At 41.3% G+C, this 14889-nt stretch overlaps 1 protein-coding gene across 1 annotated transcript; it reads left to right on the top strand.

Annotated features, from left to right (window-relative positions):
- Positions 1–804: 804 nt before the first annotated feature.
- On the top strand, positions 805–2485 carry LOC145031235 (RPM1-interacting protein 4-like). The gene is made up of 4 exons (XM_078979755.1): positions 805–1109; positions 1443–1934; positions 2014–2202; positions 2291–2485. The coding sequence occupies exons 1-4, from the start codon at positions 1104–1106 to the stop codon at positions 2321–2323; spliced, it is 720 nt and encodes a 239-aa protein (XP_078835881.1). The 5' UTR covers positions 805–1103; the 3' UTR covers positions 2324–2485.
- Positions 2486–14889: the final 12404 nt, after the last annotated feature.

Raw genomic sequence — 14889 nt, 5'->3', positions numbered from 1 at the left:
ATTTTATAAAATATATACAAACACGTATTATATAAAAACTTATTTAAACACGTTTTTATAAAATGTATACGAACACGTATTATATAAAAAATTATTCAAACACGTTTTTATAAAAAAAATATAAACAAATACGATTTTATAAAAATATAGATACACACCTATTTGTGTGCATATATATATATATATATATATATATATATATATATAAAGGTGATAGGTGTTTGTATACATTTTTTTATAAATACGAATTTATATATATTTATATACTAAATAAATACATATTTTTATAACTAGATATTTCATATACAAAAAACTTTTTAAAATAAGTTTTTATATAGAAAATATAAGATTTTTATGTGAAAATACATTTTTTTTTTTTGTATAAATATGATTTTATAAAGAAAAAACATATTAGAAACAATTTTTTGAAAAAAAAAAAGTTGCAAAAAAAAAACTAAAATTAGGATGAATTCATAATAAAATTCTAAAATTTGAGCAAAAAAGATAAAGTTTGGACCAAATTTGTAAAAAAAAATTTAAAATCCGGGCCAAAAGTGTAAATTTTGGAACAAATTTGTAATAAATTTTGAAATCTAGGCCAAAAATGTAATTTTTGAAAGTTGGATGACCTGTTGACCGGGTCAAAGGGTTAAATTGAATACGATTACCGGTATTTGGAACTTAATTGAATAAAAAAAATATATAGGGACTAAATCGATTATGAGACCAATATGTAGGGATTTTATTGTAGTTTTCCCAACTATTTATCCACAAAAACTGTCCATTATGGTAGTAACATCAGGAAGAAGGAATGGTGAAGCGAAAGGGATGGTAGTGGCCCTATGATTGTGACGGCAGTTTGACAGAATCGTCGGCGACCCCCTCAACTTCCAACGTCGTCTACAGTTTCGTCAACGATTGGTCGTCGTTGCCATACCAAATAACACGAATTAGATGACCGGTGGCGCCGGTTAACCAGTCATCCTCTCTCCCTTCACCTCTGCGGTGGGAGTTCACGCATTTGTGAACAATACATGGAGTTCATTGAAGCATAATGCATATACATACAGGCGCTCCCTAATACGTCAAATCAAACACCAATCATGGCTGTAAGTTCAAATTTCTCTTATCTTATCCAATTTCATCTCCAATCCGTGAATCATTTCTAATCATCTATGTTTTTCGTTCCGCGTTTTCGCTAATTTAGGGTTTAGTTTAGCGAATTCAGTAATCGATTTTTGAAATTTATGATGTTTGCAACTTACAACATGTTCGTATCAATGTTTATTATGATTGAATACTTGAATCGTTGCCATTTTTTAATTACTTGAGGATTTGGATACTCTCAGACTCCATTCTCGATTTCACATCCTTTTTTTTCGATAATTCTCTGTTTATTGTGGTTGATTAGTTCTGAATTTCACATCCTTTTTCGAATCCAGCAAGTACCAAAGTTTGGGAACTGGGAAAATGAAGAAGATGTTCCTTACACTGCTTACTTCGAGAAAGCAAAGAAAGCTCGTAAAACGAAAGCACAATTTCCTGATCCTTCTTCGAACAACGAACTTCCATTTCAGGCTCCAGAAGAAGCTGACATCAAACATGGCGATTCAACAAAGTCTGAACCAGAGAGACGAAATACATCAAGAACAGAAGAGGAGAGTCGTGTAAGCCAGGAAGAAGTTAACATGAAGAAGTCGAGTGATTCTCTTCCAAACCCTAGACGGACTTCCAGACAGAGTGGCGGTGGTTCTGATCGGAGCTTTGATAACTCACCAATGCACTCACATACTCCGGCAAGATCTGGGAACAAAGGTAACACTGGTTCTTCTCCTATGTCGGAAAGAAAAGTTTCATCGGAAGTTATCCATGGTCCACCTTCTTCTACTCCTGGAAGATCCAAATTGAAGCAAGTTCCTCGTGGTGATGAAACTGTAAGTTAATTTAAACAATACATGCTCTGCTTTAATCCTGATGAAAATTTCACAAAACACCATTGATGACGGTTGGCAGGATGACGATGGCCCTGCAATTCCAAAATTTGGTGGGTGGGATGAGAAAGATCCTGCATCAGCTGAAGCGTACACTCACATATTCAACAAAGCACGAGAAGATAGGCACAATGGAGGAGGGAAGTCGCCAATGGTGTCAACTGATAATGTTGATTTTTATGGTCAAAATCAGCGTAGCGAGAATTCAAAGGTATGTTATGTAGATTGTTTTTGTTAATTACTAAATCAAAATCTTTGTTCATGGGTTGTTGTTGATGGTTTGTTGATTTATGGTTTAGGGTTGTGGGTGTTTTCCATGGAGCAAAAAATGATTTGTGGAATTGTGAAATGTGGATGAACAAACAATGGGAAAAGAATGGTATGAGGGTTTTGAAATAAATGATACTACAATTGTTTTACTCTTAGAAGATTTGTATTGTATAGGCTTATAAGTGACAATATTATCGTTAAATGAATTGGCAGTTTCCTTTTTATATGTGATAAATGGTGACTTTTAAGATTGAAAAATGTTTTGATTCAAGAAAAATTGTTTTTGGTTCTTTGTACAAGAAGCATCAACATTAAAATTTAAAATGGAGATGCACTTGGAATCCATCCATAGCCTTCTTTTATTTTACATGAATGTTTTTCTATGGGACTATTTAAAAGGTACTTTTAGGTAAATGATTTATTAATTTATAGTTGGGAGAGAATTGAGTTTTTTTAAAATGTATTTGAATTAGTTTTTATGGTTGGGAAAAATCATTAAGTTATTTTTTTAAAGTGTTTGACTTAACTTATATATTATATTTTTACAATCTAGAAAATCATAAGAAGTTTTGAAAAATTAGAAATCCTAACCTACTAAAATCTTATTTTTGAAAGCCTAGTGAAAGGTCATTTTTTTTGCCAAACACTTTTTTATTGATTAACTTTTGAAAAAACATCATAAATGGTCCCTGTGGTTATCCAAAATCTGAAGTTTAGTCCTTTAGGTTTAAAAACCACATAGATGGTCCCTGTGTTTCAAAACTTTTGATGTTTGGTCATTTTTGCTAACTCCGTTAAGTTTGTCTGTTAACTGAAGGGTATTTTCGTCATTTCACAACCATAGGGACCATTTATGATGTTTTCTCGTATTTTAAAAAAAAAAAGAAAAAATCAAACATAATTAAATATATAAAAGGTCTCTCTCTCTCTCTCTCTCTCTCTCTCTCTCTCTCTCTCTCTCTCTCTCTCTCTCTTGTATAAACACAAGCACCAAAATCTGCAACACCATAAATCTCCCCACTTTGATGTATGGTTCAAGAATGAATATATGCTCCTTATTTCCAGCTTTTTTACTCTTACAAAAATGGATTAGTGTTGATTTACCCTAGAAAACAAAGACACTCGACCATTTATTACACAAGAAATACAATCTTTGTTTTAATTTTCAACATCTCTTTTTTCAGCTTATTGAAATCAATTACTTAGGGTTCTAGAAACATAATGAATATCCCAAAAACAAAACCTGATGATAATCCCAAAAACAAACCATAAAAATCCCAAAAAATCAAATTGACGCCCTGTAAAGTAGGAAGAACAACGATCATCATCATCTGGTCCATCTGAATCGATGTCACCATGATGCCGATGTAGTTGCAGGTTTGAGGCAACAGTCTCCTATGGTGATGGTAGTTTGAGTTGCATGTTTCAGAACAAGAACAAAGGAAGGAGAGGTGGAGTATATGGTGTTTTTGCGCTTAAGAACATATTAGATGAATGATGGGTTTTTCGATCCGGTGTTGGTGATTGAGGCCTCTTTTGTCGCATCTTCTCATGAGATTTTAGCATGAGTCGAAAATCAAGATAGTATGGAAACCTCCTTTAATCACGTGAGTATGGATGTTCAAGATCCCATAAATCCTTTTAAAGGTTCTCTTGTTGACCTCCTCCCATATTCAGAACATGTAATGTAGTTTTTAAAAAAAGATGGACTGATGGAAGAGTTTACTGAAGATGATAATGAGACCTAGGTGGATGTCGATGTATCTGTGTTCATCTCCTTTGACCTTGGTTTTCACGAATATGGGTTTTGTTGTGAAGAAAACAGATGGGAGTTTTACAAGAAAAAGAATTTAGCATCGAATGTTGGCGGTGATGCCCAGCCGTCCGCTTTTCCGGCGTCGGAATCCTCCCCCCGGTTGCGTCATCTATTGATATCGGCGATTGGCATCTTTTTCCGGTTGATTATCGGTCAAACCCTCCTGTGACGATCCAAACTAATTTTGGAAAAGATTTCACTGCTTCGGGTGGAAAGGCTCCTGTGTCGATAGCTTCCTATATGGGAATGGGAGATTTCACTAATTCAGAAAGCCAAACTTGTCCTTCAAGATCTCCCTAGTTCTTGAGGTCAATGAGAGAGAGAGAGAGAGAGAGAGAGAGAGAGAGAGACCTTTTATATATTTAATTATGTTTAATTTTTTCTTCTTCTTTTTTTTTTAATACGAAAAAACATCATAAATGGTCCCTGTGGTTATGAAATGACGAAAATACCCTTCAGTTAACGGAGTTAGCAAAAAGGACCAAACATCAAAAGTTTTGAAAACACAGGGACCATCTATGAGGTTTTTAAACCACGGAGACTAAACTTCAGATTTTGGATAACCACAAGGACCATTTATGATGTTTTTTCTTAACTTTTTAAAAAACTAATAAAATCAATAACTTGTTTTCACTTTAGCTTTCATATGTCTAAGATTAATGTAACACCGTAAATTTCAAAACAATTTTTCGCATTTTATAAAAACATAATTCATTTATTATTCATAAAAACATCATTGTTTGAAACTCAAATTTATAGTATATAACAATCTCAAGATCTCATAACATAAAAATCCCTCGTGTGTACTGATCAGGCCGGCGCCTTCCCGCGATCATCGCTAGTACCTGAAACAAATAACACCAAACACTGTAAGCACAAAGCTTAGTGAGTTCCCCAAAATACCATATATATATATATATATATATATATATATATATATATATATATATATATAACACATATTTGCCACTCGAGGCTATACCTCTTTGGGTCCGTGCACCCAACTCTATGAACCCTCAGGCTCTATCTCTGTGAACCTTCCGGTTCTAACTCTGTAGCATGCAAAACATAAATCACATAGAATAATGCAATGCTACACATAACACATATATAGCATACAACACTGTATCACATAACTCTAATTACCTACTCCAAGTAAAGTATAGTGAGAAGACTCACCTCGCGTATCTCGGTAACTCGTAAGTCCCTGAAATCACTAGTGCTCGATCTCCCGAGCTATAGTCCTCCTATAAGACAAATACACCTCTAATTAACACTTTCCCAACTAGGGTTGACTAACCTTATCAAGTCAACACCGGTCAACTCTGGTCAATGGTCAATGGTCAACCCAACTCGCCGAGTCTGGCGTGGACTCACCGAGTCCCTACGGGGACCCGATTCCTCTGAATCCCTTCCGACTCATCGGGTCACTCACCCAACTCGGTTACTCAACCCCTGGTTCGAAAACACGGAACAACCCGCTCTAATTCGTCGAGTCTGCCAATGGACTCGACGAGTGCATTCCATGCACAACCCCAAACGACCTTCTGAGGTCAGATCTGTTCAGCTAACTCATAGATCCAGTCCTTCCAAACTTATTTATCACGTAAAGTTTATGTCTTGGTGCTCATATCACACCTATTGACTCATAAATGGTGTTTTAACCTCAAACACAAAGATCCCAAACCAAAACCTCCATAGACTCATATAAAGCTTAAACAAAGCTTTAACCTCAAACACAAAGAGGCACTCTGGACCTCCAAGGGTCCAGATCCAGAACCTAACTCACTTAAGGGACCAAGGGAGCACTAGATCTAGTCACAAAAGGGGTCAATAAGCCCTAAATCAACATGAACATCACCTCAACAGAAAATGGTTCGAAAATAGTACCTCAAACGTGATGTTCTGGACCTCAGATCTTCAGGAAGTTAATCCTCTTGCTTCCTCTTGGCTATAGCTTCTTTTCCCTTGCTAGACAACACCTCCAAGGTTAACAATGGCTCCTTCTCTCACTCCAAACGCTCAATCTCACTAGGGTTTCGCTCCGGGGGCTGGTGAGCACAAATGACGGCCATAAGGCCCTTTAAATAGGCCCCAAACCCGAGAAATTAGGGTTTCATTAAACAGCACGGACTCGCCGAGTCCACCAATGCAACTCGTCGAGTCCGATCATTAATCCGGGTGAGAAATCGCGTCTCTACTCGGCGAGTCTACGCACCAACTCGCCGAGTTCTTCCATAAAACTCAAAATAAAATGAATAAATATAATACCTGAAATTCCGGATGTTACAATTCTCCCCCACTTGAATCTGACTTCGCCCTCGAAGTCTCATCCCTGAAATAGCTCCGGATGCTGCTCCCGCATCTCACGCTCTGGCTCCCAGGTCAATTCTGATCCTTTCCGATGTTGCCACTGAACCTGTACCAGAGGCACCTCCTTGTTCCTCAGAACCTTGATCTTCCGATCCACAATCGCAACTGGTCTCTCCGCGTAGTTTAGGCTCGCATCCACCTGAATATCCTCTAGCGGCACTAGCGCCGACTCTTCGGCTATACACTTCCTCAACTGAGACACGTGGAAGGTATTATGAATCCGCTCCAACTCCGTAGGTAGCTCCAAGCGATACGCTACCCTGCCCACCCTCGCAATCACTCTGAACGGCCCAATATACCGGGGCCCTAGCTTGCCCCTCTTACTGAATCGAATCACTCCTTTCCAAGGAGATACTTTCAAGAGAACATAATCACCGACCTGGAACTCGAGCTCGGATCGTCGTCTATCCGCATAACTCTTATGGCGGCTCTGAGCGGTCAACAATTTCTGCCTGACCCGCTGTATCTGCTCTTTCGTCTAAAGCACAATCTCTGTGCTACCCATCACTCGTTGCCCCACCTCTCCCCAACAAATGGGAGTCTGACACCTCCTCCCATACAACAGCTCAAAAGGCGGCATACCAATGCTCGAATGATGGCTGTTATTGTAGGAGAACTCTGCTAAGGGCAAATACGTGTCCCAACTTCCGCTAAAATCCAACACGCATGCTCGGAGCATGTCCTCGAGCGTCTAAATCGTCCACTCGCTCTGACCGTCAGTTTGTGGGTGGTATGCGGTACTAAAATTCAGCCTCTTACCCAACTCCTCATGGAATTTCTTCCAAAATCTGGAAGTGAAACGTACATCTCAATCTGACACAATCGAGATCGGCACCCCATGCCGCGATACCACCTCTCTCACATATACCTCTGCTAACTTTTCCGCAGAAGAACTCTCACTAATGGTGAGAAAGTGAGCGCTCTTTGTCAAACGGTCTACTGTCACCCAAATTGCATCGACACCCCTCGCCGTTCTCGACAATTTGGTGATAAAATCCATTCTGGGACTTCCAGTGGTTGCAACTTACCATGCGGTCTCTGATGTTCGGCCTTAACCCTACGACAGGTTAGGCACCTCTCAACAAACCACGCTACATCTCTCTTCATACAGAGCCACCAATACTCCCTTTTAAGATCCAGAAACATCTTAGTGGCCCCGGGATGGATCGAGAATCTCGATCTATGTGTCCCTCCAACAAATGGTACCCAAATCCGACCCTGGAAGTTCATAAGCCCTCTGCTATCGGTTACGAACTCTGATACCTGACCGATAACTCGCTCTCTCTTGCGGTTCTTCGGTCTTACTGCGTCAGCCTGAGCACCTCTGATGGTGTCCAACATCGGAGTCATCACCGTCAATCTCATACAAATATCCCGAATCGGGGCGTTCTCTGCCCTACGACTCAGGGCGTCGACTACCACATTAGCCTTGCCCGGGTGGTAAAGGATCTCACAATCATAATCCTTTACTACATCCAACCATCTTCTCTGACGCATGTTCAGGTTTGGCTGATCCATCAAATACTTCAAACTCTTGTGGTCCGTGTATATCGTACACCGAACCCCATACAGGTAATGGCACCAAATCTTGAGGGCGAACACCACAGCCCTCAACTCTAGATCGTGGGTGGGATACCTTGCCTTGTGAGGCTTCAGCTGCCTTGATGCGTATGCGATCACATGCCCCCTATGCATCAACACCGCGCCCAACCCATATATCGATGCGTCACAATACACCACGAAGTCCTCCATTCCCTCTGGAAGAGCCAACACCGGGGCTTCGCACAATCTCTGGCGAAGAGTCTCAAATGAGGCATGCTGCTCTGGGCCCCAGTTGAACACCACACCCTTCCGGGTCAACCTAGTGAGAGGAACAACAATCTTGGAGAAATCCCTGATGAACCTCCGATAATAGCCGACCAACCCTAGAAAACTCTTGATCTCGGAAGGAGATTTCGGCACCTCCCAACTCAACACCGCCTCGATCTTGGCCGGATCGACCAAAATCCCCTTTTGGTTAACGAGATGACCGAGGAATTGCACCTCTCGTAACCAAAAATCACACTTGGAGAATTTGGCATAAAGCCTCTCCGATCTCAGCACACTAGGGATTTCTCGCAAATGCTCCTCATGCTGCTCCCTGGATCTCGAATATACCGAAATGTCGTCAATGAACACAATCACTGATCGATCCAGCATCGGTCTGCATACCCTGTTCATGAGATCCATGAATGCTGCAGGTGCATTAGTGAGCCCGAATGACATCACCACGAACTCATAATGCCCATACGAGTCCTGAACGTAGCCTTCTGGATATCCTCCTCGCGCACCCTCATCTGATGATATCCAGATCTCAAATCAATCTTGGAAAACCAAGATGCTCCCTGCAGCTGATCGAACAAATCATCGATCATCGGCAAAGGATAACGGTTCTTGACCGTTAACTTGTTCAACTCTCGATAATCTATCCACATTCAGTGCGAACCATCCTTTTTCTTCACAAAAAGGATCGGTGCTCCCCACGGCGAGCTACTCGGCCGAATAAACCCCTTCCCCAGCAGCTCCTGAAGCTGCGAGGATAACTCCTGCATCTCTGGAGGTGCAAGGCGATAGGGCACCCTAGCAATAGGAGCTGCCCCCGAAATCAAATCAATATGAAACTCAACCTGCCTCTCGGGAGGCACACCTGGTAACTCCTCAAGGAAAACATCCGGGAATTCCTGCACTATCGGAACCTCCTCAATCGTACTCGGCCTCTCTGCACCAACTCTCGTATCCACCACGTATGCTACAAAACCACTACAACCCTGCTGTAGGCTCTGCCTCGCTCTAGCAGCCAAACAAAACGCTGAATCGGGACAGGTACCCTCGCCGTACACCGTAAGAACTCCCCCACTTGGGTCTCAAATAGTCACCAATTGCCGCTCACAATCAATAACAGCTCCAAATCTGCTCAACGAATCCGTGCCTACGATGATACAAACGTACCCCATCGCAATCGGGACCAAATCAATAGGAAACTCTACACCGAAGATCTCGAGTACACACCCTCGAATCACCTCCGTGGCATACACTGCTCTCTCATCGGCTATGGAGACTCTCATAGGTCGACTCAATGCCTCCTGACTAATACTGATGTGCTGACTAAAAGCCAACGATACAAAAGACCGACTCGCACCCGAGTCAAATAACACCAAAGAAGGTACATAACTCACAAGAAAAGTACCTACACATAACATAAAATAAGCACAAAATCTCAAACATTAAAATAAATACATGAAAGAATACATACTAGCCACGACATCGGGCGCTGCGCAGACCTCCTCCGCAGTTAACTGGAAGGCTCTCCCCCGAGCCTTCGGCGTCTTGGTCTTCACTGGCCGACTATCAGTAACTCTAACAGCAGCAGGGGCAGACCCCTGAGAAGCTCCCTGTGCTGACCCCCGCAGCAGCGGACACTCGGCCTTCCGGTGTCTGGTCTGGTTGCAGTGGAAACACACTGCAAACCCCTTAGGGCAGTCCTTCGCCATATGCCCCTCCTTGCCACACTTGTAGCAAGATCCAGCTCTAAAAACTCCATCATGACCCTTTCCGCACTTTCCACAAGTGCGACCCTTCTGGCTCCCTGCTCAGGGATCAGCGGGCTTGACCCGCTTGGCTACCGGTTGGGACTGTGCCGGTCACCGATCCCTCCCCTGAGACTCCGCCTCCTCCCTAGCTTGAGTCTCTAGCTCGATCTCCCTCTTCCGGGCATTTTCCTGAAGCTTGGCAAATGTCCGGTACAAGGAGTTCGCCACGAACTCCCAAATATCTCTCCTCAAAATACTCAAATATTGGCTCATACGTGCCTGCTCAGTAGACACGTGCTCAGGGCAGAACATCGCCCTCTCATGAAACATCCTGGTAATAACCGTCACAGACTCTGTACCTTACTTGAGGGTCAAAAACTCCTGTGCCAATCGATCCCATTCCACCGAAGGAACGTACTCATCCCGAAACATGGTGGTGAACCTCTCCCAGGTCACCGCAACAAGCTCAGGCGAAGCTGGTTCAGCGCAAACCGAACCCTCAAGTGCTCCGGGCAAGAGCACATATAGAAACACTCCTCAATGTCAGACACCCATCTCATCGCTGCAATCGGATCCTGCATCCCATCAAACTCTGGTGGCTTCGTGTTGCTGAACTCACTTGTGACAACCCGATATTTCAACTCTTTGTAATGGCCTGCTAGGTCAAGTATTGTAACCGTTTTTGAGTTAATCAAAATAAACGTTGATAATAAAATGTCCAAAAAGTTTCTATTTAACTACCTACTATGTTTTATATCATTAAACTGGGATCGTACGTAAAAGAGAATGCCCAAACCCGACTTCGTATATTGAAGTTAAGATTTTCTAAATTCGGCTTAACAACAGTCAACTGAAAACTCGAATCAGAGATCGAGCAACTTTTGGCTGGAATGAACTAAACGAGAATCGAAGGCCTCGACGATGGTTGTTCAGCGGTAAAAAGTCTGGCAAAAACCGACGTCAGATAAAGAAGTTATGAATTTTTAAAGAAATTCCTTAATCACGTCATTTTAATAAATAAATAATAAAAATAAATTCGGAATTTGCCGATGGAATCTAAACGAAAGTTGTAGATCGTAGTCTCACCTTCGCGGGGATATAAAGAACGTCAAAAACGAAGTTCGTATGAAGGAGATATGAAATTTTGAAGTTAAATAAATAATTTATATATAATTTTTATCAAAAACTTCGGTATTATCCGAAGTCTGAGTCACGCACGTACGCCCAGCGTACTCGAGGCCACGGCCTCGGATCGTCCACGTCGCCCCTCTGCGAGCCTACCCCCGTCCCATCCGAAGTGCGAGGCAGTCGAGGACTCGATCATGCGTGACGTACGCGTACGGAGGCGGTTCCAGCCTCCTATAAATAGGATGCGAGGGTTCCCGGAAAATTTGCTCATTCTCTCTCACTTTTCTTGCGTTTTACCTCGTTTTCCGTGCCCGCACCACCCCGAAACCCTAGTCATTTTGTGCAAGTCCCGAAGGTCGATTTTACTCCCGAGATTCCCGAGAATCCCGAGGAAAATCCGTTTCTCGAGACGAAACTCTGCTCGGTTTTCCATCTCGCTATCTTCAAACTTTCAAGGAGTTCATACCCCCTTAATTAACCCTTTTAAATATTCTAAACGCTTTTATATGCTTTCTAGGGGGGGGGGGGGGGAATACAAGTAAAACACACGATTACTATCGGGTGTTATATATAAAGATTATTATACACTTTTATTAAGTGGAATCATGTGTGATTTACAAACTTTATAGGGAACTCCCGTATAGAAAACTATAGTACAATAGCATTCTGTCTTTAAAAACTATAAATGGTTGTAATGCATGTATAAACTAAACATTTTCTTAGATTTAAAGTATGTTGTGTCTATCTTAGACGTTACAAAAATCTATGCTTTCATAACCAGTGATTCTTTTCTAGATATTCTAAAAACAAACGAGGCACACTTTTAGAAAACCATAAAAGGTATAGTTTTATGAAGATATTGATAACTTTTACATACTAGAAACACAATTTTCGAGAAATCATTTTCATGTACAATAACAAAACGAACATTTCAACACGTAAATCTGTTTTTATACTACGGTTCTGTGAGACATTTACTTCACGTACGTTCGAGTACACATTTCAAGTCCTGTATTATATACCAGAATCGCTTGGAGGGGGAGCATGGTGTTTGTGTATAGATCTATACGGGCTTGACAACCCGCGCCCTGACTGTTAGCTACAGTCCACCGTTTGGGGTGACAAACGTCATAACATTCCAACACCTGATGAACGTTGTGTATAGGCAATCCGAGTCAATAGTATGGTTATAAAGCTCACAGGAGGTATTAGAAGTACATTGATTTACGAGATTTTCAAACATATTGGTTACTTTTATACTTACAAACATTTTGGAAACAAACTTTGGTCTGGAAGGAAGACTACTTTTATACTAGTAGAAAATACAGGATTTTCTAAACACAAACAAACAAGGACAAGATATTTCATTTCATACAAACATTGTCATTAAATACTTATGAAAGTCACCAGCTTAAATGCTGATCTACTCTTTCAAAATTACTTGTATGTCCCAGGGATTCAGTAACTACAGGTATCATTATGCTTTTGATGAAGAGATGCTGCGACGCCAGTTTAAATCTCATATTTTGACAACATATTTGTAATTGATTTTGAACATGTAACTTTTGACAAATGTAAACTTTCAATTATATATATATGATGGTTGTATTGCTTTCTTTACTATGTATTCACTGGTTACGCTACCACATGAAGTCATCCGCCCCCGAACGTTTCTGCCGTTCAGGTTTGGGGGTGTAACATCACTGAACAACAACGAGTCACCCCCTTGCAGCCTAGCAGCAGCGAAGACTACGGTGGCCGTTGCAACAGCTGCCTCAGAAAGAGAGGCATAACGCTCGTCAAAAGTCTCAATTAACATGGTCGTAATAGACCCGAACATCTCTGGTATCTCTGCCCTGATGGCTGCAGCCACCTCCTCATGGATGATCCGGGGGATCTCCTCATCACTAGTCCAGCTGCTCTCTGGCATATGACGTGTCCTCACCATGATTTACCTCTGAAATACAACATACGATACATTAGAAATTCACTCGAGTATACTCGCACTGGATAACTCATCCCTCCTTGATCCCTGGCATCCCAAAGATTCTTACTTGGACTGTACACCACTCCAGTGTTTTCAGTAGTACGGGCCCAATACTACTGTCTGCACCGTATCAGTATACACCCCAAGTCCCCCTCTTCAGATCCCAAATCCGAAGTACTCTATTATGCATAATCCACTTTCTAACAGATCTCTCATAAGCTCCTGGGTGCTACCTACTCACTCTCAAGCATCTCATAGCAGCTCACCTCTCCCTAGGCTAAAGCATCACAAATCAGGCCACTCTAGTCCTAATAGGAGCACCTAGCCCACTCTAGCATGAGAATACATCATATCAATATCATTAACATATAACATAAAGGTATCTTAGGAAATCACCGTTTGGGCGCTGACTGATCGTACAAACGATTCTACTCTGCGTTTTCCAAAAATCTTTTACTCTTTTTGAAAATATTTCTCAAATCCTCAGTTTGAGTTCAAATACGCTTGAAGGTGTACTCGAATCCCTCAAACCAAGGCTCTGATACCAACTTGTAACACCGTAAATTTCAAAACAATTTTTCGCATTTTATAAAAACATAATTCATTTATTATTCATAAAAACATCATTGTTTGAAACTCAAACTCATAGTATATAACAATCCCAAGATCTCATAACATAAAAATCCCTCGTGTGTACTGATCAGGCCGGCGCCTTCCCACGATCCTCGCTAGTACCTGAAACAAATAACACCAAACATTGTAAGCACGAAACTTAGTGAGTTCCCCAAAATACCATATATATATATATATATATATATATATATATATATATATATATATATATATAACACATATTAGCCACTCGAGGCTATAACTCTTTAGGTCCGTGCACCCAACTCTATGAACCCTCCGGCTCTATCTCTATCAACCTTCCGGTTCTAACTCTATAGCATGCACAACATAAATCACATAGAATAATGCAATGCAACACATAACACATATATAGCATACAACACTGTATCGCATAACTCTAATTACCTACTCCACGTAAAGTATAGTGAGAAGAGTCACCTCGCGTATCTCGGTAACTCGTAAGTCCCTAAAATCACTAGTGCTCGATCTCCCGAGCTATAGTCCTCCTATAACATAAATACACCTCTAATTAACACTTTCCCTACTAGGGTTGAGTAACCCTATCAAGTCAACACCGGTCAACTCTGGTCAAAGGTCAACGGTCAACCCAACTCGCCGAGTCTGCCGTGGACTCGTCGAATCCCTACGGGGACCCAATTCCTATGAATCCCTTTCGACTCACCGGGTCACTCACCCAACTCAGTTACTCAACCCCTGGTTCGAAAACACGGAACAACCCGCTCTAACTCATCGAGTCTGCCAATGGACTCGACGAGTGCATTCCATGCACAACCCCAAACGACCTTCTGAAGTCAAATCTGTTCCACTAACTCATAGATCCAGTCTTTCCAAGCTTATTTATCACGTAAAGTTTATGTCTTGACGCTCATATCACACCTATTGACTCATAAATGGTGTTTTAACCTCAAACACAAAGATCCCAAACCAAAACCTCCATAGACTCATATAAAGCTTGGACAAAGAGGCACTCTGGACCTCCAAGGGTCCATATCCAGAACCTAACTCGCTTAAGGGACCAAGGGAGCACTAGATCTAGTCACAAAAGGGCTCAATAAGCCCTAAATCAACATGAACATCACCTCAACAGAAAATGGTTCAAAA

The sequence above is a fragment of the Lactuca saligna genome, chromosome 2, assembly GCF_052625555.1.
Source record: "Lactuca saligna cultivar CGN05327 chromosome 2, ASM5262555v1, whole genome shotgun sequence".
In the NCBI taxonomy this organism is placed as follows: domain Eukaryota; kingdom Viridiplantae; phylum Streptophyta; class Magnoliopsida; order Asterales; family Asteraceae; genus Lactuca; species Lactuca saligna.
The sequence above is the reverse complement of the archived record's forward strand: the minus strand, read 5'-3'. Positions and strand labels throughout refer to the sequence as shown.

Coding starts and splice junctions, on each gene's coding strand:
- LOC145031235 (XM_078979755.1), top strand. Junction 1,935..2,013: donor TTCCTCGTGGTGATGAAACT/GTAAGTTAATTT, acceptor GACGGTTGGCAG/GATGACGATGGCCCTGCAAT. Junction 2,203..2,290: donor AGCGTAGCGAGAATTCAAAG/GTATGTTATGTA, acceptor TTTATGGTTTAG/GGTTGTGGGTGTTTTCCATG.